Below are 23,458 nucleotides of genomic sequence, written 5' to 3'. Positions count from 1 at the left end.
ATTATTGTTTAAATGCCCAATGGAAAAATAGAAAATCATCAAAAATATATATTTAATGTATTCATTTTAATGTTTTGTACCAATATTCCTAATAACAGGGTTGTACATCCGAGAACCATTGATGTCTTTTCCCATTTCCTATAAATTGCCTCTGGATCAGAGTAAGTTGCTGTTGATAGTGGTTTAGAGAAGCTACTAAAAAACGAACTATTCATAAATATTGTTTCATGGGTTTGTTGTTAATTGAATAGTTAATGTATAATTTTAATGTATGTTTATTTTTTATTTTAAATTGTTAAATCCAGCATTACATTGCAAACAAAAGCCCCAAGTGTTAATCTGACCTAATCTAATCTCAGTCTGAACCTCGGAGCTGCATTCCACAGATACCAGGCTGAGCTCTGAAGCTCAACGTCGCGGTCATGAGCTCCACTTCAGGCCCAGCACATGACTTCTTTCTGCCCGGTTGATCATCGGACTCCAGTCGGCTGAGCTGCTGCTGCTGCTGGAGCCGGAGGAGGTGATCCACCGGAGAAAACTCAATCCCCGGAGCGGTATCTAAACACACCCTGCTGCTCCTCCTCAGACGCTCCTCCTCAGCTGATCCTCCTGTTTTAACGTCGGCAGAGTCGGTCACATGACCAGCAGGGTTAAACTGGTGCGGAAGGAAACAGCAGCTGACGCCGCGATGGAAGCGTCTACTCCCGCTATGAAGTGCACGAAACACCGGTGACCGAGCGCCGCCGCAGCTGCGGAGTACACACACACTGGAAGGAAATGAGAGGATCGTCCACGGAGTGAGTGACCACTTTGTGACACTACTGTGTGTAGGTCGTTTTTAAACGGCGTGACTATCAGTTGGTGGAGAACTCAGAAAGTTTGACAAGGGGAAGTTACTGCTGGGTTCGAGGTAAAACACGGGGTGTAGTGAACGGATCGGATCTGATTATTGAGACATCAGATGTACTGCTACATGGTGGGTCATCATTTAGTGACGTGATATTGTCAACTGATGCATAGGTTTGTGGTCAGACATTGCAGAACAATGCAATTCCTTTTCTTGGTTTTGCAGGAGTTTTGGGGTGCGATCCCTACTTTGGGAACCACTAACATATATGGTGTTTTTATCTTAAGCATTTAGAGTAACTTTTTTGTTTTTAACCAAAAGAAAAAAGACTAAAACAAGACATTGCTACTGAGCCACACATTCAATCTGACACATTTCTAGTCACTGTAATCCTTTGCGCACACACACGCATGCACACACACACGCACACAGGAGCTGTCACACATGCACAGCAGTTAAAATAAATCCTGTGAGGAAGGCAGCTTTGGACTTTTTACCCTATCATTATGGTGACTTTGTGATGACTGTCGGGTTAGAATCCCTCTGCCTCAGTACTCCAGGGACCTGATGTTGGAGTCGGCCCTCACACTCAGGACGATAACGCCACTATCTGTGGACACGCTTCAGCCGTGAATATCCACATACCAGACTGCAGTACTTTGTGGAATCCCCCCAGAGACTGTGGTATTTTGTTTTTTGGCTGAAGCCTTTTATTGTTTTCTTTATAGCACAGTGTGTGTCGGGTTCATGGAGTAAATAGTGCAGCAGGACAGAGCTGCATCTGTGGTCCAGATGAGGTGCTTACTAATAGCCAGTGAGAGTGCAGAGGTCCTGTTCCACTGGACCGACCCAGAATTTCAGCAGAGCATCCAGCAGCAGTATGGATCATCTCAGGAGGACGGACACGGGGTGAGTGTGTAGAAAAGTCAACAGTAGCAGATCTTTTTTCAGAGTCATCACTCTATTACTGTTTGTTTTCAGCTTCCAGCCTTTGAGGACAGCATCAGCACTCTGTTTGCCCCCATCATTATCTCCTGCAGCACCATGGTGGACAGGCTGGGTGACGGCTACACCTCCTTCACCACAGAGAACAACCACATCTACGCCCTTCACCAGGTCACTGCTGCCTCCATAATCCAAACCTGATTTTAGCCTTTTAGCTTTAAACAGCCCATAAATGGTTTTATTCATTGACAAAAATAACATTTTAATAAACACAAAGAAGATATTTTACCAGTAAACCTCCAGGTACATGTACCTAATGAACTTAAAACTCTAGCATCCAACCATCGTACGACTCGGTCTGATGACAAACAGACTCACTGTTGTTAAAAACCATGCGTGAGTTTTCAGTTTATTTTTGTCCTTTCAAAAAGGTTCTCATGTGAACATATAGATTCTCCATTATTATTTCCCCATGAAATGGTAAAAGCACTGTGTTGTCAGTGCACTCTTTAAAGTGGGGTCGGGGAGGGGGGCATGTTTGTCATGTGAGTCGGGTTAAAGAATCAAACCAGGGCTTTGTCTGCCTGCAGCACATGACCTGCCAAAACATCACAAACGCCATGAGGTCAGTTCAAAATCATCACTGAATATTCTCTTCTAGTTTGACGAGTGTCTCTACATTGCTGTGAACGGTGACGGCGAGGAGGATGAGGATGTTCTGAGGAGGAAGATCTATGTGATGAAGAAAATGATCGAGGTGCTGTTCGGCATGGTGACCCTCAGCAGTCAGCTCCTGAGAAGAGAGTAGGACACTTGACGCTGCTAGATGTGTGTTCACCTGACATGTTATTATTGGGTAAAATAAACTGTGTCGCTTTCTGCCACCAGACTCCGTCCTCAGGACACAGAGCAGAGAGCTCGATTGTGGAAACATCTCCAGGGTCTGCTGGAGACCTACAGCCACCTCAGAGAGAATGACCAGAGCTTCTTAGTGGAGGTGAAAACACAAAATGTTGCAGGAAGTTTTATTTATCATCGGGTTTGCCCTAATGGAGAGAAAGACGTTAGACTCATAGTTTTAATACTTTAAAACGTCCTGGTGCAATAAAGAAAAAAACAAAAGTCCAAAAAGAATTTTTAACTCTGCATAGCCCAACAACATGCAACCCACAATGCATTACTTGGGAGTCTGATTGTCTTAGTACTTGACTATTTAGTAACATGTGGAAATGTATAAATAAATATCATTATTTTTCCTGTTGTTGGTTAGCAGAACAGAACAGGAAAAGTTAAAAAGTTAATTCTTTTCTTAACAGTACATCCAGGAAAAACTGCATTTGGCTGTGTTTAGCGCCTCACGCTGGTACATTTTAACAACTTGGGGTCAACAAGTGCAACAAACACAGTTTTATATGAGACCTCGTTAATGAGAAGCAATTATAACCCACGTTGCTCTTCCAGGCAGTGGAGCGGTTGATCCACCCCACGCTGTGTGAGCAGTGCATTGAGTTCTTGGAGCGCCGTTTGGTCCAGCAGCTCAACAGCAGCACGGAGAAAGCGGGAGAGGAAGTGCTGCACGCCTTCATCCTGGTACACACCAAACTGCTGGCCTTCTACTCCAGGTGGTTACTCTCATATCCTCATGGGTTTTTACACCGTTTAACTTTCTCTTTATTAACAGTGTTATTTTCACAGTATTGTTGCTGTTAATTCCCATAGCCCATAAACGCCTGTATGTTAAAGTGAAAGTCACTAGATGGCAGCATTGCAGCTCATTTAATTAATCAAACCATATAGTGGTTTGTACAGGTAAATATCGGCATGTTGGATATCGGCAAAAAGCTAATATCGGACATCCCTAGTCTTTACACATAAAAAAATAATAAAAATCCAATATTTACAATATAATTTAAATTTAATCTCCCTGTTTTCTAGATCTGTCCAGTCATGACATTAATTTAATAATTTATGAATTAGTAATTATCAAATGATTAAACTCTACGTTCTCTTCCAAGCCGCAATGCAAGCACACTGGCGACCTCTGACCTGCTGGCACTCATTATCGTGGCACAGAACATGTATCCCAGCAGTGTGGACCTGGACGACTCCAGTCCTGAGGTGAGAACAAGTCAAACATCCAGGAGACTGGGGGGATTGTGCAGTACTGCATTGGTGTTTATTTGTTATTGTGCCATATGTGTTTGTAAAATGGTGGTTTTGTGTAGGGTGTTGTGCTGTACTGCAGTATCATGGAAAGTGTTTTTACTTCAAAACAAATGTCCCTTACAATAAAATATATTGTATCATTCTGTACCGTACCAAACAACATAGTATCATAACACATCATACTGTATCATATAGTATTATGATATGTAAACACAGATTTTTTTTTTATTGTCTCGACATGGTGTGTGTTCTGTTATTTTTTTCCAGGATGTTGACAGTACTTCAGGCTCCGGTCCTGAAAGTTTTTACACTCCAGAGCCGTCACCTACAGACAGGACCTCCATGAGTTCAGGTGAACCGTGAGGAACAGGTTGTACAGTCACAAGGTCTTTTTTTATTTTACTTACTGATGGATTTTTTACTTTCCAGACAAACCAGAGAGAGGAAACACCCCTGTGTTTGAATTCATGGACCCGGACGTTCAGGTGAGTTCATATTCCTGTAAATTTTCATGAATGATTTTCTGTTGAAAAGTGAACAGTTCTGTTGTTACATTAAGACTGTAAAACTGTGTTGAATGATGTTTCCAGATGGCTGAGGACAGTTTACAAGCTCTGGACGTTCCTGCTCCTGATCCCTCGACACCGCGCCGAGTCTTCTTAGAGATTTCCAGCAAAGACGGGCTTTATGCCATGATGCCTCACTCCATGTACTGTCTGCCCCTGTGGCCTGGCATCACACTGGTGTTGCTCACCAAGGTTCGTGGGTGTAAACAGGTGAATATTTTACAGTCACTCGTTCTTAATTAGGATTTGATTTAACGTTAAGCGTCTGCTTTTGTCCACCTTCAGATTCCCACCAGTGCCGTAGCCATGTCCATCTATAAGTTTCTGGAAGCTTTCACCAAGTTGGAGAAGTGTTTAGGTGAAGGTCAAGACAGTTCTGCTGCGTCTAGAGGTCAGCTGGCCATTCACGACATCCGCAGTAAACTGGATAAATTCATCAAAGCTCTGGGGCCCAGTGAGTTACAGGTAGGGGATTATATTTGCTCTCTGGTGTTTTGTGACAGTATTTTCTGAATTAAATATTCAATAAATTAAAATTCATTTATTATAACTCTCTATCCAAAATGTTTTGTTGTTGTTACTAATTACATTAAAAATGCATGTTTACTCTTTACTCAAATTTGTTAGGAAATATTTTTTATAATGCTACATACCAAATATCTTAAAAATATTGCTTGTTTTTTTTTTGTAAAAAATTAATAAATCAAAAAATCCAAAGTAGATTGTGTGAACAGGCTCAATATTTTGTGAGATTTTTCTATGAAAATATTTTTTATTTTTTCTTCATATCTAGTCTGCACAGTTACTAAATGTCTGGACAGAGTTCAAAAACCGAGCTTTTGTCAGAGGTGGATCTGGCTTCAACAAAGAGTAAGTCTGCTACAGCCCCCTGTTGGCCAAAGAGCAGCATAGCGATATTTTTGAACAATTGCATGAGAGTGACCTGATTCTTTTTATTCGGGACAGTCTCCTTCCCTGGTGTACGAGAATGAAAACCCAGCTGTGTGGGATTTATAGACAGTGTTTTCTGTCACCGTGTGGACCCGGTGACGTCACTCAACGTTTGTCCAGTAGTCTACAGGAACGGGCCCAGACCATGGTGCAGTGTGTATCAGTCTGATGGCTTTTGTTTTAAACATATTTAAATTAAAAATCAAACATCTCTGATTAAATTACCAATGTCACTGGGGGGTTTTTTTGCAGAGAAAAACTGATGGATTGGAGGGACTTCCTGTTGGTGAAGAGCAAACGAAACATCACAATGGTGTCATATCCTGTCACTATAAAGAATAACTCCACACCCAGCGTTGTCTTATCTCTCCATGTTTCCCCCTGAATCTGAGTGTGTTCTTCTTAATCCAACCAATTTCACTTACCTGGAGGATTTCCCAGGTCTCATCCATTTCATCTGTGTGGACCGATCCACCGGTCAAATGATTGCACCGTCACTCACCATCACTGAACGCACCACGTCTGAGCTGGGGAAAGGACCGCTGGCTCAGTTTTTCAAGAACAAGGTTAAACATATTTTAAAGGCTCATCTTCTCCATCATAAACTTTTTTGGGTGTTATCCATAAACTAAGAAGTGTTAGAATATTGTAGGTCATTAATGTTGATCTCTGTTGAAGGTGTGGAGTCTGGTCAGCACCACCAGATGCTTCCTGCGAAAGGGTTATTCCACGGTGACACTGCGGGACGGAGACTTCTACTTCTGCTACTTCCTGTGGTTTGAAAATGACACGGTGATTATTGTAGTTCTGTATTCTGTTGTAAAGTTTCTGTGAGCTAGCCAATGAAAATAAACTGGTCTCCCTTGAATTTGGTCTATAATTAGGTTGTATATAATAATGATGTCACTGATGTGTAAATATATATGACTTTATTATGTGATCAAACAGGGGTACAAGTTAGAAGCAGGAGACTTGCCTATCCTACCTGATGACTCCGCCCCCATTGGAATGCTGGCCTGGGATTACTACAGGTACACGTACCACCATGTGACTGATCTAATCCAAATATTAGGCCTGTTGACTGAAGACAGCTGTGTCCCACCAGGAAGCTGCAGAGGTATTACAGTAAGAGCCACCAGGGGGAGGTAGTGAGGTGCTACGAGCTGCTGACCGTTCACCTGGGGGTCATCCCCACGGAGATCATCCTGCAGCACTGCAGACAGCTGGCCAGCAAACTGTGGGAGCCTTCACGAAATCCGCTACTGTAGATACTGCAATACTACAGCAACACTGAAAAAAATCATGGACTTTTTCACGTTTTTGGGTTTTTTTTTGTAATACTGGAAAAAAATCAGACTTTTTCACGTTTTTGGGTTTTTTTTAGCACTTACATGGACAGTTTATTTGTTGCATTCACAATATCACTTCTAAACATGTACAATTATTTGTTTGTTATGATGATAATGTGGCTGTTTTTACTCTTTTAGTACTCCATAATAAAAAATAAAGCGTATGAAAAAATACTTAACATTCGTTTTAATAATGTATTTTATATGTTTTAGTACTCCATAATAAAAACTAAAGCGTATGAAAAAATACTTAACATACATTCGTTTTAATAATGTATTTTATATTTTTATACCATTGGCAGACTACCATTAGCAGTTGAAGATCCCGAGCTGTGATTGGATGATTGCTAGTTTGAATCCCAGTTCTCTGCAGGGCTGTGGTGTTGAGCAGGCACCAAAACTCCCACAATTCCTGAGCAAAGTAAACACGTGTGCTGTGTTGATCGCTTGACTCAAATGCCTCATGGCAGTGGCAGACTATAATGTGATAATCAACGGGCTCCCTCTAGTGGTACACGAGCAAAACCGATATCCATTAGGATAAGGTGAGTAAGTTTTTAGTTCCTGTATGTTCCCCTCTGTACTGCGTCTGTTTTAGTGCTACTTCATTCTACACTGCTTAATCTCATTAAAATACCCTTTAATCTGCGTGTTCCAGTCTTAGCTGAACAGAGCAGGATTTAACATACTTCCATATTGTAACATTATTTCGTTATATTTTGATGTCTATTCTTGTAACAGTTCATAATCCTTGATGTCCAGATGCAGTACCTGATGGTCAGATGAGGATTGCTGATGCTCAGAACATGACGCCTTATTTTAAATCTTCAACGATGAAAAGAATCCTGAAAGAAGGAGAACCTTCACAGAACAGTTAAGTAACAAGTATGTTGTGATTTAAAGGCATAGTCCTTGAATTGCTCAGTCCTTTTGTTTTCCATTCTTTTCTGAAGGCTGAGCATCAAATGGTCATCTTTTCTTTTCTTCGTCTGGAATTGATCCCAAAGTCCAAGGTCAAAGTTCACGGCGTTGCCACAGTATCGTCACTTTCTGCACTGCTAACTCCCAGAGCTCCTGTGAGGTCAGTCACTGCTCCTGCAGCCACCAAGTCTCTCAGAAAGAGCTTCTCAGCACTGACGTCATGTACCACCTGGATGTAGACGTTGAAAACGAGCCATAAATACTCTCTCACTGGACAATAGGTGTCACTGTTGATTCACTCACCTGTGCCTTCATAGCATCCATACGTATGGCCTCGTAGTAATGAAGACGGGCCTGCGGGTGCTGCAGGTCGTAGCCAAACCCAGCCAGACTCACCTGGTCACACAGCTGCAGAGCCATGACCACTGCTCCCACACCCAACGTCGGCACCATCTACTTGGAATAAGAAAAAGAAAACCATGAGCATGCTCTTATTTAAAAAAAACAGAAATCAGCTTATTTTTCTTTTTTTGTTTCAGGCTAAATGTTGTATTTATCTTGAGTTTGAAGATTTATTTTTCATAAGCTGAAATGTGTGGGGAAATAAGCAGCTGCAAAGGCCAAAGAAACGTGACCCTTGGTTGATGCTCCTTTGATGCCTGACCTCATTGAATGTTACCCTTCAGTCAGGTATCACGTCTGGTTAAACCTTTCCTGTGAACTTTGAGGTATAAGAGTGAATGTTACTCCTCACATTTCCTGGTTTCATAGCATATCTCTGCAGAGCTTGACCCGTCTTGTGAATAATCTCTGGATGAAGGATCCTGAAATGTTCTGGTTTCAGAGGAATGTCCTCCACCACCTCCCTCCAGAACCACAGTTTGGACCAGAAGCTCTGAAAGAAATCACTTGAGTTGTAAACCTTTGGTGATGAAGCGGTGATGTCAACAACACACTCTGTCTTATTTGATGTGAGTTTGTACCAGAGGCTGTTTGGTGATGACAGACGTGAGCCAGTCCAGGTCCAGGCTTTTGAAAACCACCAGAGCCACCATGCTGGTTCTACTGTAGTCTTTTGCAACATGTGGCGCCCCCTCTGGGTAAATGAGACGGATGGTGGTGCGGGAGCCAACGTCCTTTTCAAAGCCATGAACTGGAGCATTATTTAACCTCGGAAAAGAAAAGAAAAAAAAATTGATTTGCTTTTGTTTTATTAATGCTGTTTCTTTCCTGTCTTTACGGTTGTCCTCACAGGCAAAGCTACCTGATGATGACGTCGTACTGATCTATGTGAGATCCCAGATGACTCCCATGAAGAACCCCTCCGTTGCCCACCACCATACATCGCCTGCAGCTGCCCTCTCTCCTCAGCGATGGAGGCAAGCCATGCTGAGGCAGGGAGGCCAGAGCCAGGGCCAGATGTTCTTCACTGCCCTGGAGACCCAGAGGAGGGGACAGATCCCAGGACACACGTCTGTCCTGCTGCACAAACACAGGGATGTCCATTAGGCCCGAAGAGCAGGACAGGGACTTCAGATGGTCCAGGCACCAGCGAGGCTGACAAGGTCCTGACAGCAGGGCGGTGGAGCTGTTGAATAAAATCTGGGAAGAAGACAAAACCATAGGAGACGTTTTAGCAGTGTCCTGTCCTGACTGATGATGCTCCAAGGTGACAGCTGGGGGATTGTCCTCACCAAATCTTTGGAAGGTTGGAACTCATCGGTGTTTGGAGTTCCTGTCTGATCTGCTGGTAAATATACGGGAATCAGAATGGCTGCGTAGCATCCAAGTAACAACACCAGACTGAAGGCAAGATTCTGAGTCCTTAACAGAAGGGAGGAAGAAAAAAAACAAACAAGATCTCATATTTACATTAAATACAACATTGAACATCAAAAACCAACTGATAAAAACCGACTTCAGGGAATTGATCTATGATCCTTTTATCAACAAAATCTATGTTTTAATACATTTGAAGTCACCTGCTGAGAAAGAACTGCCGGGACACCGTCTCTGTCTCTGTGAACTCCTGCTGCCGGTGAGACACAGGCGCAGGCGTCGTCGCCTCTGCAGCCTCAAGAAGCAGTGGACAGACGTCGTCCACAGTCAGGTAGCTCAGTGTCACCATGCTGCCTGTAGTTTACACCAGAAAAACACACATAGCATTGGGCTTTAATGTCTACAGCATCGGCAGATTTCTCAACTCAGTCACCAAGACTGTCTTTCTTCACCATTTCTACATATAGTTCTAGTCAAATGAATGTTGTTACTTACACAAAGCCAGTTCACCATGTCTTTACCTGAGCTTCATGTCCAGTGAGCTTCATGACCGAGATGGCTAAAGCTAAAATGGCTGCAGCAGCCTCCTCGCCTCCTTTCCTCCCTCACTGCCGACCTTTGTCACCTCCCTTTAATAACACTGGTTAACCATTAATGTGTCACTCAGTCCCTCTCTGCTGGAAATGCATCTGAAAAGTGAGGGAATGTGAAGAATAGCTAACTGTGTCACTTAGAAAAGGGAAAAACAAAGCTGTGAGAGGGAAGCGGATTTATTTTAAACTACAGTTTATTTTTATCACATTTATTCAGATTCCTCTTGAGAATGTCTATCCAGAGCATTTGTTTTAAATTCTTACGCAAGCTGGGTGGTTTTTAAAATTAAAAAAAGAAAATTAAAGCTAAAGAATTGTTTAATGTGTTCAGAATTTTAATTCGTTTTCATAGACTAGTTAATTTTTACATTTACATTTTACATCTCTCCAAATATTAATGCGACTTGCCCAAATTTTTTCTGTAGAAGTAAAAACATGATTTTTCTTTGTTACAATAACAAAATCCCCTTTAACAAGTGGATTTTGGAACAAATATTCGCAGGTATTTTGTAATGTTATTTCATAACAAAATCCCCTTTAACAAGTTGATTTGGAACAAATATTCGCAGGTATTTTGAGGTACAGATGAATTCAATAAAGATGGAGGTAGATTTAAACATTTATAATAGTGAGGTGTTAAAAAAAACCCAAAGAAACAGAGGGTGAGTTTGTTTGTGTCAGCCAGGAAGAGAGAGTAAATAGATCTGACACACGGCTCATGCTCACACACACACACACACACACACACTCACACACTCACACACACCACAGGGCTCACACACCTGTTTGCAGGGTTAACACTGTGTCCCATTCCTGTCCAGCTCCTGCCCTTGCACCACCGCTGGATAAAGACACTCAGAGCCCCATGACAACTTCTCTGCTTCTTCTTCTCTTTGTTTTTATCCTCCAGACTTTTCGTTAAAGTGAAGCAGGACTTTTTGTTTTTATTGAGGAAACAGCCATGGAGGAGGAGGAGGTGGTGGAGCGGACAGCCACTGGGATGGACTGTAACGCAGAAGTGGAAGAGCAGGTTCAGGTTTGTGATGATCAAGTGTTTTATAGAAACACAGACACCACAGACAGAATAACAACTTGAATGTTGATGATTCTTTTCACACATTTGGGTTTGTGATTATGTCCATCACGGTCTGTCAGCTTCCCAACTTTAACTGTAAGAACTTGAAAAGCACTAACCCATTAGTATGTTTCCCCCAAGGGGGATGAATAAAGCCCTACTCTACTCTACTTTTGGTTGCAGTATTGAAAATAGATTTTTTTTTTTTGAGGTAATTTCTGGGCATAGAAATAACAAAATTTGGTTGCAGTGTTGAAAATAGATTTTTTTTTTTTTGATGTAATTTCTGGGCATAGAAATAACAAAAAAGAAATGTATACAATAGAAGTAGACATGTAGACTGATGGAAATTTTATTAAAAAATGAAATACATACAAAATACAGTTTTTAAACAATACATAAAAATATATTGTAGTGAATAACTTGCCTTTTTTCATCAGTCAAGCTAACGTCACTAATTATAGCCTACAGCTTTAGAGTTGAACAGCGGTCTGGACTGTTTTGCTTCTCCATCTCCTCCATCTATACAGGTTTGTTTGTCTAATGTGTCCGGTATGAGGCAGATGGAGCCTATTCTTATCAGGTTAACATTAAGGCATTCTATATTATGCTAAGCCTGTGTTTTATGTCTATATTTACTCTAATGTAAGGCCCGGTAATGAGAGCGTATTGTTCTACCAAGCCCTTTGAAGACCACACGCTGCACAGAGAAGCTGGAGTTCAGAGAAGACAGTGAAGATTAGAGACAAATCCCTGCCAATGATGATGGACATTTTTCCTCGTCATTTGGCTTCGAGAAGAACGAAGGCAATAAATTCAGTGTTGATCCAGGCTGGAATCTGGAATCTTAGATCGTTGCTGTAACGAGTCACTTGTCTATTAATATCAATCACATTTAATTACCTGGAACAATTTCCTCAAGCAGGTTCTAATTACTTGTACGTTCTGTGTGTGAATGGTTGATTTTCTCTATGTGCCTCATGAATACTGGGATTGGGTTTATAAAAAGGATGAAGCAGCATAAGGTGAATGAATCAATGTTTAAATTTCGTTTTTAAGGCAGACAACAGAGTGAGGACAATTTCCTCCAACCTGAACTCTCACAGTTTGGATGTGGACATAGAAGAAAATACCATTGATTTCACAGAAGCAAACCTAACAGCACCATCTGTGGAACCTCCTGTGGTGAGCTTCAGAAATTATATTTTTATTTGGTAGAAAAATCATTTAATCAGTGTGATTTAATTCTCTCTCTCTCTGTGTCTCCACTGACAGATGAACAGCGTGGATGCTGCTGCCTTCATGACTGCAGCTGCTCAAGGCAAACTGGAGGTAGTGGACGAGTACCTGGCAGATGGTGGGAGTCCGAACGTCCACGACGAGGTACGGCTGGCTGTGAATGAAGAAGAGTGAGTATCATGGTATACATCCTTACTGTACATCATTTGCTGTGTAAATATATGGCAGTTGAAGAGGACAGCGTTGCACCGCGCATCAATAGAAGGACACACCACAGTCGTCCAAAGTCTTCTGGAAAAAGGGGCAAATGTCAACTTCAAAGATCAGGCAAGACATTGATGTCAATATAGGAAAAATCTAGACACATAAGAGACAGAAGTCAGTGCTGATAAGTCCTAATATTCATACGTGCTGTTCTTCCAGCTGGAGTCCAGTGCCGTACATTGGGCCTGCAGAGGAGGAAGTCTGGAAGTTGTCAAGGTCCTGAAGAGTCATGGAGCAGATTTGAACCTCAGAGATAAGGTGGACTGACATCTATGGACTGTCTGCATGTACATGAGAGTTCTACAACTAAGACATTAGTAGTGCTGCAATATATTTTTTGTCTTATTGATTTTAAATCTGTTGCAGTATTGGAGCCAGCTGGATTGAAAATACACAATATCTACATTTTTACTTTTTTTTCAGAATTGTGGAATGAAAATTCAATTTTCCCTAAAATGAAGTCAAATATAACTTGAGTTTAAAAATTCACAAGATAGAGAAAATTTGAAAGTAAATTTTTTTTGACTGTTGTAAATGTTATCACATATTTATGTTTAATTTTAAAATTAATTTAAGACCTCAGAATATAAAAATTCATAGAATTATACTTTTTATAATTTTATAATCAAGCATAAGGGTTGCTTGAGACTTGTTTCTGGCCCTGGGCCACATGTTTGATACCAGTGTTCCTAAGTGATTGTGATACAGTGACTGTGACTGTGATTGTGATTGTCCACCCTGCAGCTACACAGCACACCTCTGCATGTGGCCACTAGAACTGGACATGTCAACATTGTGGAGTACCTGCTGACCTATGAGGTCAAGGTCAACCTCAGGGACAGGGTAAAGAACAATGTTAGGGTTGAGTTTCCATTATACAAATTTTAATATAAAAATAAATATATAAAAAATGCATCGTTCCCTCAGGAAGGAGACACAGCCTTACATGACGCCGTGCGCCTCAACAGATACAAAATAGCAGAAATGCTCATCTTTGCAGGAGCTGACACTAAAATCAAAAACAGTGTAAGTCGTTCACATACTTTAGAAGAGAAAATCGGTCAGTTTAAAATGTGTGATGTCATTTTATATGGACATATACTTTATCTATAAATGTCCTCTGTGTTTCAGGAGGGAAAGACGGCGGTGCAGCAGGTTAAGGAGTGGCAGCTTGACATCCTGGAGACACTGCAGAGGCTGGAGCAGATGAAGGTGGTGGAACACGTGTCATCTGAAACACCTCAGGAGAGGAGTGAATAAAATATAGGTGTTTTTCAAAATATATTTGTTGTAACTTTCTCGCCTCAGGTTCAAAATAAATGTTTTACTTAATATGAACTGAGAATTTTAAAATCCATTTACAGCAACTAAACTATAATAATTCACCTTTGTAACTTTTTCTAGCTAGTTAGCTTAATGCTAGCCTAAATAACAGAGACAACGGGCCAGGCCAAGCACAGTACAGTCCAGTGCGGTTGGTATGAGGCTCAGGTGTTAGGTGTTAATACCAGTGATAAATATATGTGCTCTGTTAAAGTCAGGGATTTGGGGGGGTAGGGGAGGCTCAGCAGACATATTTTCCCTCTGTCATCAGCAGCTCAACTGTTCATCAGGTGGAGGAGCAAACCTCCTGACCCCCCGCCTTATGATAAAGGTCTCTTCTGAATACGGTGAGTTCTTTAATTCACGGATATTTATTTTCAAGAACAAGTTTTTTTAGCATACATTAAATTAATAAATACTTATGTATTTACTCGTTAAACTATGTTTAGCCGTGGAAATCTCTTTTTCGTGGATCAATGTGTCCAAGACAGACAGTTACAACCTTCAGCATTAAAACACAAAATCTTCAAATTACAAGTACATTATGAAGTATATGTAGTTTTTTTTTTTTTTTTGTATATTGTTTAAAGGCGACACGCAGCTGCAGCCTTCAGTTGAACACTAACCCAGACAACTCATCAGATACACTATCAGCTGCACACACTGCTTCCTGTTCCAGCCAAGGCTAAGTGTTAACTGTCAGGGTCTGGAGGACACAGATGTGTAAACAGCACAAGATCACTCAGTCTGCACGAGACAGTCTGCACGAGACAGCGAAATAATTGGGAGACCACGGTCAAATTAGACATGGTTCAGTTTATTTAACTAAAAAAAGCTAATTCAGACGTGTTAATGACGGCTCTTCTCTTCAAAATATTTTAGTGACAATTGTTTAGATCAGGCTTTGGATGACGACATCACTCCCAAGATTTGTTTGGGTTTGTGTTTCTGTCGAAATAATTTGGATTCAATCAGATGATCATGATGCATAATAAGTGGTTAGCAGTGAAAAGACCATTAATACTGACAAGATTCTTAACTCAATTTGCAGAAATGGAACTCTCACAACTCCCAGACTCTTCTTGGCTGCTCACACCCATTACTGCAGCTGTTCCCTGGTCTTCAGTGAATAAACTGTCTTCTGCTGTGGCCCAGACATCTCTGAATGAAAATGTGCATTTATATAAGGTATGTGGATCTGATTGTTTTTTTTTTCTACAGCAGGTTTCCTCGTCCAAACACTACGTACGAGTCTAAACAAAACATCTTGAAATTCACACGTACACCTGCCTTCCTAAAAGAGTCTAAACAAAACATCTTGAAATTCAAGTCTTATCACGGAAAAATTCAGGGCTCAAACCAGGGATGTTTTTGCTGTAAGTGCAGTAGCGCAAAGCATTTTAGGCAATAAAAAGTGAAATATTCTGCTTCAAGATTCTGTGCAGAATTCATTTAAACCTTAATTATTTAAGCACATGCTGTCATTTCCATCGTCTAAAGCCTGACATACGCTCATCCTTTTGAAGATGATACTGTGCACTAGTTTTACTCTGAGAGCCTGCAAAGCAGCGTTGCATTGTTAGTGTGGGAAAAAGGTAACCATGGCAATGGTGTTTTCCAGGCAGGTAAAATCTGGACAGACACACTCTGAAAGCACCATTCAGTTCTACTGAGAATGGAATGGTGATATTTCAGTGTGTTCTGTGGAAGTCAGTCAGTTGTGTGTGAGTGAAAGAGGCTTAACTCTCCAACATAATGGGAGTGAAGTGGGACATGGTTTGAAATACAGCCTATTATTCAGTTCAGGCTCATACAAACACACGTGTCCTCACAGATACAGCAGCACCGACACGTGTTCTGTTTTTATCTGGTTTTTCTGTCACCACAATCATCATTCTTTTTGATTGCACTTAGAGGAGCATATTAGACGCCAGTATCTCTGTGGGCTCATGATTGAGTATTGATTTTGTTATTGTTCATTGAATATAATGGCTGTTTCACACTTGAGGTTACTGCATTCTCTACAATAGAACTGACTAGAATATTACTTGGACTGCAGCTTCTTTTGGTTATCTTTGGGAACACAAGAAACAGGGTTTTTCGTTTTCACTGCACGTGAGATTTGGTTTTCCTTGATGTGGTCCTTTTAAGCTGCTGCTGCTGCTGACACCAATGTGTTAAGACAGAGGTGAAGTAGGACAAAAAATATTCCTAAAATATACGTTTTCTGCTAACAGATTATGGCATTTGTTCCTGCATTACGGTGTGTTCCACCCCATGGGGGTTCTGGGTATAACACGGGTGTGGAAGGACAGCAGAGCAAATTAATTTAATTTTTAGTATTTTTTTTATTTGTGCCACAGTGAGGGGGTTGCTCTGACTGGTAATTTAATTTCCATCTTTAAAGAGAAGAGCAGTTTTTTGTGGGAATTACAGTGTTGGTCAGTAGAGATATGAAGCAAGAGTGACCAGGAGGGACAGGACAGTTAAGGTGGAAGTTTGGAGTTAGGCTTAGACAGAAGAGGTTGAGATGGTTTGCACATGAGCTGAGTGAGTGAATGTGATTTAGGTTAGTGCTCTAGTTTGAATCAAATCAATCAGTAACATTTTCTGTGCAGGGTTTACAATTTCTCTCTGTCTACGTTTGTTTTCCTCCCAAAGTCCATAAACAGCAGGATTACATTGTTTTCTCTGGAATAAACATAGGTTAAAATGTGAGGACAGTATAAACAGTTGTCTCTGTATGTGGCCCAGTGATGGACTGGGACACTGATTGCTGGGATTAACTGCAGCTGCCAACAACTATGAAAAGAATGAAACAGCATAAAGTGAACAGATAATAACTTTTGTGTTTTTACCTGATTAAAAAAAAAAATTCGAGAACATTACCAATTGACAGTTTAATTTTTATTGCATTCTTAGAAAGTGTACATACTGTACATTTCAGGAACAAAATGGGTTCATAACAAAAACTTGATTTATGTAAGGCCTAATAACACTTCAAGTACACTGATTTAATGTGTAACCGTACACTGGTAATAACCGTAAACACCGATACATGGTCACACTGTCAGTTTACACAAGTCAGGTAACACTTTGGTCTGTCTCCACCGATATGACAGACCAGAACCGACACGGTAACACAAGCTGCAAACTGCCATCGACAAACATTCCAGACAAAATCAACAGCTAACATTTAAATGACAGACTCTGAAATACACATATGATAACTAAACAGATCTATAGTTCAGCTGCCTCGTAAAGGTCTACCTTAAGGTATAGGTCCTAAGTTAAAGTCATCCAGTTATATTTATCAACCACTGATGAGGATGAGGGTTTCAGGGTGAAACGCGCCATGTAAAAAATGAGTCTTCAGTCAATTCTACTGGGAGTGGGAGGTTTTCAGGAAAGCTGACAGCTGCCGGACTTGTTAGTGACAGAAACTGAAAGTCAGGCGCAGCTTAGCAACAGCTCTGAGTGAAGTGTGAGTGGTTGACAGACTCTTTAGAGCAAATGATGCAGGCAGGAAAGGAGAGGCGGGGGGTTGGGGGATTGTGCCAACTTCAATTTTCAGACGGACATCTTTTAACTATGGAATTTAAGGCATATGTGATTCTTTTGTTTTTTTTTCTTCTCGTCACCAGATGCTTCCAACGAACGAGAGATTCAATAGGAACACTCGTCGGAGAGATGAGATTATTAAAAAATGCCATGTCACTTACTGTATCTGCAACCCTCACGTTTTTTTTTTGTACGAAAACACACTGTGAGCCAAGAGTGTGAGATACAGTTACTGAACTGTAACAGCGTGACTAAAGGCTGATGCTGCTGAATGTTTCAAAGCTTGTGTTCTATAGGTGCATGCCAGTGACTGTATATGAAGATGAAAGACAAACCTACACAAACAGGGTTTAAAAATAACGACAAAATATTGCACCATAGGCAGTGTCCTCTTCTTTCTGCCTGATTCTGAGCAGTCAAAAAAAGCAGTGATCATCAGAACGATCAGGTCACTTCCTGTTTTACAGCATCAAATAACTAATAAGGACCAAATCAGACCCAGAAAAATAATAATTTGGACAATAATCAGGCTGCTGTTCCATCAACAGTCCAAAAAACGTAGCTGTGTAGAGCTACCCATGTTCCCCTCTCGTAATGACTTGCAGGTATTTGATACAGTATGTACTCACTTTACATGCCCCCGCCCCACCACACACACACACGGTAGCAAAAAAAGAAAAAGCTCTTTAAAATACCACATGTGCAATACCTGCTCATAAAAGGTAAAGGACCACCGTGTTCAGTTACTGTACGGCGAAATCTGGCAATTTTTCACACTTAACTCTGGATTTTTGGTTCAACAATATTGCCTGGAGAAAGAAAATAATAATAATTTGTTCCCAAAGTCCTGTGAGCAACTATAGAGTCTGCACTTTATGTTTGCCTTGCAACAGCCAACGTCTAGATGGAGGACTCGATCTGCGTGAGACTATTCAGTTTTTTTCTTCTTCTACTGACAGAAAGTGATGACCTTGAAAAAACAGCCCTGTATCAGAAACTGCCACATTTCTCCTTCAAATACGACAGCTTACAATGTAAAGCAATACTCATCAGTACAACAGCAAAACAGCAATATTTCGAGTGTGCTTCGTAGTACTGTGCATTTCTACCTTGTCATTCAAAAAGCCATTGTTCCGTCAAATAGCATGTGTAGCCCAAGCTATTGTAAGAAACTAAATATTACAATAAAATATTTGAAAAAAACCCCCGAAACAACCCACAGAGACAAGTGCCGGAGGACAGTACAGAGAAGAAGTCTGTGATGCTCTCCTAGAAGGTGCTATAACCCTGACCCTGTCTCCCTCAGGGTCCATGGTGGTCAAAGTGTGAGACCACGAGCATTTGTGGCTGAAGCTTGTGCACGCTGCACCACTCCTGCACACTTCTCTCTCTTCTGGAGTTTGTGGTTTTGAAACAAGCCCTCGTTGCGTGGGACACCATGAGCTCCGTCTGGGAAGGTGAGGAGCCCTGATGGCACAAGCAGAACATTTTATAACCGACCACAGAGAGACAACACTGACACTATGAGATGGACACATTGTTCCGGCAATGAAAACGTAGACGTACCATATCCTTCGACACGACCATCTTTGAATTCTCCTTCAAACTTCATGCCATCGTATCGACTGAAGACTCCTGTACCTTGAAACTTTCCATGAGCAAATTCTCCCTCGTACCTGATGATGGAAGGAAATAAAGAGGTGTAACTTTGGACAGAGTGTAAGAGATTCTGACTCTCTACAAAGAGTTACACAAACCTGGACCCATCTGTGAAGAGCAGTACACCAGAACCATGGAAGAGTCCGTTCTCAAATTGGCCGGTGTAGCAGGTCCCATCATGAAACTTAAGCTGACCGACTCCATGCCTCCGACCTGTGAAGTTCACACACCCCAGTGAATAATGACTCAACTAGAAACACATCGTGTCAATAAATACTCCCATTTCAAACTTTTCAAATTTGATCAGAAAAGCTGAACGGTGCATTTCAACTTCCAACTATAGTGAAGTATTTTATATTCTGTAACAACTGTAGAACCACATGCCTTGTCACATGTGTCAGATTTAAGTTCTCACTCCTCTCACCCTGCCCCCACCCTCTGTCAGCTCAAGGTTTACTACTGAATTAGGAGTCCCATCTGCCTCCCGTGCAGTGAGAATTATAGCAGTCTAATCCGTCAGATTTTTTTAGCAGGAATTTCCACTTTAAAACTAACACTAGGCAAATGGTTCAAGAATGTTCTTGTGCATTCCAGAACTGACTGCAGCTGATGAGCCGCAGCTAAGAATTTCTGAGAAACTCTTAAATGTGCCTGAAAGAAAGATAAATCTTTTTTATTTTAGCTTCATGGAAAAAAAGGCAAAACAACAGAAAACATTACATTTAAATTTGATCTAAAACAAAAATTATGTCTATTTTTCTTTTTTTGGTAGGTGACAGAAGTCGATGAAGGATTTTTAAAACGTGTCTGGAGTCTAATCCAGGAGTTTCAACAAATCCAGTGCTGGTTAAATCTGGCTCTGCTTGTCATAAGCTACTATTGCTAACTATGCTAACTAAATGGGATTTGGCTAAATAGCTTTGAGTTGCACGTCACCAGCATCACTGTCAGTATGTAGGAGAAAAGGAGAGAGCCAAAACAATAAAATCAGCTTTTTATTTTTCACATTGGAACAGGATTTTATATGATGATCAAATAACAACATATTACTGTCAAACGTTTATACATATTTAATAATAGTATATTATAATATTTATAAATAATAAATAATGTTATGTAAAATTTAAAACATGTATGGAATATATAGATATGTAGATATAAACAGATTATGTCAAAATGATGCATATAAAAATATTTTAAATATGTGCATTATGCATCATGGTCAGACCATTATTCAGTGAATAAAGACAATTTAAATATTTTAAAATACCATCACTACATGGCAGCTTATGTGCAGTACAAATTCCTGAACATAAAATGGATATAAACACTTACAAAGGTTAAAGTACATATATTTTAAAAGGAATTCAAAAGGCTAAACATCCCATACATGATACCGTAGATTGTTCAATGAAAGGTTAATATGAGGTCAGATCCAGGTCATGTCATTACATTTCTCATATATACAGCATATACATATAACAACGTAGCAGTTCATGCTGTAATCAAACATTGTACATCTAGCACTGAAGCGTATGTTCTGTCTGTCAGCACCTCTCCAGCTCTTTTGTTTTTTAGGTGTCGAGTCAAAAAATGTCCTGAGGATTAAATGCACCTCAGAGTCCAGTCTGTTTTATCTCTCTAGTCATCCTGCTGATGCTCACACACAAACTTTACAGGGGTGAAATATCCTACCTTCTTTCCATTCGCCGTGGTATTCCTCTCCACTGGCGTAGGTGAAGGATCCTCTGGTCAGAGTCATGGTATCTCTGTTTTTTACAGACACAAACACACATTAGGCTCATCTACACCACAACCGGTAAAGTATATTTTGTATTTTTGTCAAATGCTGGTTAGTGTAAAGCTAATGTTTCATAACATGCAAATTAATCATTGGTGGCTGTGGTCCTGTCCTCAATACAGTGAAAATTATTCTATAAACTGTTTAAAAAATTCTCTTAATGTATCGTTATGTAGCTGGACATTGAACTAGATTTGAATCAATAGATAGCGGCAATGAAAAAAATTATGTAATCCACATGGATATGTACGTATATATATATTTACCTACATATTTACCTACATATTTTAGACTTTATTACAGTTCTATTGATGGTATTTCATATTTACTGGTCGGTATTAAATTAGCACCTATTGCACTGGAGGCTTTGCATGCTGTTTAAATTAAATATATCTTATCTAAAGGTATTACCTTTTCAATAAACGTGACTGTAAATACAGACATAAAAAAGAAATCGCTGGAGAACACACTGATCAGTTTGAATCTATATCTGTGTAACCAAACAGCACTTGGGTGCAATTTCACCCATGCTGTCGCCATGGAATAAATAATTAATCAGCTCACATTTGGACTTAAGGTTACAGTAAACGTCGTGTCCATATTTAAAATGCTGCCCCTATGAGTAGTCTTCGTGCTGCCTTTGCGTGCATTATTTCTTAACACACGTTATCGTTTAATTTTATTGTAATATAACCGACCGTTCTCGGTGACAGCACACCAATGGACACAGTGCAAACACCTGTTATTGCTGTCGTTTACCTGAAAACTGTGTTTGTCGTCTCTGAACCATGGAAACCAGCGACAGCGACAGCGACAGAGGGGCGTAAAAATATATATAAAAAAACACCGGCTGAGAAACGTATGTTGCATTCAGGTGCGGTCGGAAAGCTCGAATATCGAAAAAAACAATATTAAATAACGTTTAATATATCATGTAAGTGTGATTATATGTGTTATATTTCAGATAGAACATTGAAGTACGATTGCGGTTGATTGAATCAGAACATTGAAGTACGATTGCGGTTGATTTTACAGATATCGTTTGATTTGAACACAACAGGAACTGTTTTACACATTTGTGTGAACGACGAAGGACAACAAATGCAACATTTTGCTGTTTACCATGCTTGTTAAACAGAATATCAATAAATACTTTAAAACAAAATCTTACAGAAACAATTCCCCATAATATTTGCGTTTACTTCGAGTATGCTGTAACATCAAAAATAAAATAGCTCAAAAGCCAACATTTCCGTACAGTACCTGAAGCTAGCAATACAGCAGCACTGCTGCCTGACAGTAGCGCTGTTTCACTGAGATGAATCATTTTCTATATGCAATTTCTCGGGCAGTAACTAAAATAATGTTATGTTAATAATAATAATGTTAACTAATAATGATATTAACTAAAACATGTCACACATTTTATCGTAGATAATAAATGTAATATTGTGTAATTATCGTGTTTTCCATAAAAAGGATATTATAAAAAGGATGTATAACAACGTTTCGTTTTCGTTCACGATCTCTGTCAAGGTATCAGGAAATTAAATTTTCCATTGTATCTAAAGGTGTAGTATCAGACAGATGGGCTTTCCGTATAGGGTTTGGATGTTCTCCAAGATTGTGCATTGGTTCAATTAATAATTTTGGAAATTCATGCAGAACTATGCAGAAAATGAATATGATTAACGGAAGACTGTCATTTGTCTAAAAAAGGTGAAAGTGAATGTTAAAGTTTGTTTGTGTATTTAAAGGAACCCTGCACAAACAAAGGTGCTGAACAAAAATCCTCTGCTACTGTAGTTTTGGGAGTAGCCTGTTTGTTTTTCATTTATCTTGTTTTTTCAGGGGTATAGTAAAGATAGTGTGATTTGAGATAGTCGTCAGTGGGATAATGATAATGTCAATTTATGTTAAGCCACTGTGTTAGGGACTGGCAAAATGATAATTTAAAAGAAAAAGGGAAGGACGTGGTTAAATGTGTGGATGCTAAAAGTAGCTTTGCACTAATGCCTTTGATATTGTTACAGTCCATTAGCCTTTGTTGTATTTTTAATGGTACATGTAGTAAATTTATCCTGTGATCCGTGAGTCTTTGGAGCTGTCTCGGTTCGCGGGAGCGCGTGGCGCGTTCACGGACTCAAGCGCTTCCTCTTCCCGTGCTAGTGTCCGCCAGACAAGAGCGATAGAAAATGGCGAGTCAGTGTAAAAAGCAGCAATGCTCTATCGACAGGCGCGGCTTTCGACAAGAACTTGACTCGTGGCGACACAAACTTATTCACTGTGTTGGTAAGTACAATGGCTGTAACATGCCGTACCGTTTTGCTGCCTGGAATTTGCCGTTGTGTAGCCGTGTTCGGCGAAAGTAACAGTCTATCACCGGGTTCAATTGGTGCATCTCGTAGCGACTTTTTTG

The 23,458-nt window shown here is 40.3% G+C and overlaps 4 protein-coding genes across 8 annotated transcripts; 2 read left to right on the top strand and 2 right to left on the bottom strand.

Annotated features, from left to right (window-relative positions):
• The first annotated feature begins 213 nt into the window (after positions 1-213).
• On the top strand, positions 214-7,005 carry hps1 (HPS1 biogenesis of lysosomal organelles complex 3 subunit 1). Of its 2 annotated transcripts, none has more exons than XM_008321874.3 (19): positions 214-797; positions 1,576-1,756; positions 1,829-1,963; positions 2,454-2,596; positions 2,681-2,789; positions 3,254-3,414; positions 3,808-3,910; positions 4,226-4,310; positions 4,388-4,443; positions 4,549-4,734; positions 4,810-4,989; positions 5,318-5,394; positions 5,491-5,628; positions 5,728-5,793; positions 5,897-6,041; positions 6,154-6,267; positions 6,424-6,506; positions 6,581-6,758; positions 6,809-7,005. In XM_008321874.3, exons 2-18 carry the CDS (start codon positions 1,640-1,642, stop codon positions 6,741-6,743), a joined length of 2,061 nt encoding a protein of 686 aa, XP_008320096.1. In that variant the 5' UTR covers positions 214-797; positions 1,576-1,639; the 3' UTR covers positions 6,744-6,758; positions 6,809-7,005. The 2 variants fall into 2 exon arrangements, with proteins under 2 accessions (XP_008320096.1, XP_008320097.1); XM_008321875.3 differs by having other exon boundaries at positions 220-797; positions 4,549-4,716.
• st3gal7 (ST3 beta-galactoside alpha-2,3-sialyltransferase 7) lies at positions 6,850-10,202 on the bottom strand. 2 transcript variants are annotated; one of them, XM_025060714.1, is made up of 8 exons: positions 10,046-10,202; positions 9,728-9,878; positions 9,440-9,569; positions 9,010-9,347; positions 8,729-8,915; positions 8,500-8,640; positions 8,049-8,198; positions 6,850-7,974 (listed from the first exon to the last, which is right to left on the bottom strand). In XM_025060714.1, the coding sequence occupies exons 2-8, from the start codon at positions 9,871-9,873 to the stop codon at positions 7,846-7,848; spliced, it is 1,221 nt and encodes a 406-aa protein (XP_024916482.1). In that variant the 5' UTR covers positions 9,874-9,878; positions 10,046-10,202; the 3' UTR covers positions 6,850-7,845. The 2 variants fall into 2 exon arrangements, with proteins under 2 accessions (XP_024916482.1, XP_008320098.1); XM_008321876.3 differs by having other exon boundaries at positions 10,020-10,176.
• A 645-nt stretch (positions 10,203-10,847) lies between these two features.
• On the top strand, positions 10,848-18,244 carry ankrd2 (ankyrin repeat domain 2 (stretch responsive muscle)). Its single transcript, XM_008321881.3, has 10 exons — positions 10,848-11,153; positions 12,252-12,377; positions 12,468-12,575; positions 12,660-12,758; positions 12,855-12,953; positions 13,440-13,538; positions 13,623-13,721; positions 13,827-14,365; positions 15,070-15,206; positions 17,663-18,244. Exons 1-8 carry the CDS (start codon positions 11,079-11,081, stop codon positions 13,953-13,955), a joined length of 834 nt encoding a protein of 277 aa, XP_008320103.1. The 5' UTR covers positions 10,848-11,078; the 3' UTR covers positions 13,956-14,365; positions 15,070-15,206; positions 17,663-18,244.
• Positions 18,245-18,867: 623 nt separating this feature from the next.
• Positions 18,868-23,452, bottom strand: morn4 (MORN repeat containing 4). Of its 3 annotated transcripts, none has more exons than XM_025060715.1 (5): positions 23,361-23,433; positions 20,934-21,007; positions 19,337-19,451; positions 19,146-19,255; positions 18,868-19,046 (listed from the first exon to the last, which is right to left on the bottom strand). In XM_025060715.1, the coding sequence occupies exons 2-5, from the start codon at positions 20,998-21,000 to the stop codon at positions 18,898-18,900; spliced, it is 441 nt and encodes a 146-aa protein (XP_024916483.1). In that variant the 5' UTR covers positions 21,001-21,007; positions 23,361-23,433; the 3' UTR covers positions 18,868-18,897. The 3 variants fall into 3 exon arrangements, with proteins under 3 accessions (XP_024916483.1, XP_008320099.1, XP_024916484.1); XM_008321877.3 differs by lacking the exon at positions 23,361-23,433 and adding an exon at positions 21,799-22,028; XM_025060716.1 differs by having other exon boundaries at positions 18,904-19,255; positions 23,361-23,452.
• Between the last annotated feature and the right edge of the window lie 6 nt (positions 23,453-23,458).

Source organism: Cynoglossus semilaevis, chromosome 12, assembly GCF_000523025.1.
Source record: "Cynoglossus semilaevis isolate Cse_v1.0 chromosome 12, Cse_v1.0, whole genome shotgun sequence".
In the NCBI taxonomy this organism is placed as follows: domain Eukaryota; kingdom Metazoa; phylum Chordata; class Actinopteri; order Pleuronectiformes; family Cynoglossidae; genus Cynoglossus; species Cynoglossus semilaevis.
Note: the sequence above shows the minus strand (reverse complement) of the source record. Positions and strands in the feature narration are given on the sequence as shown.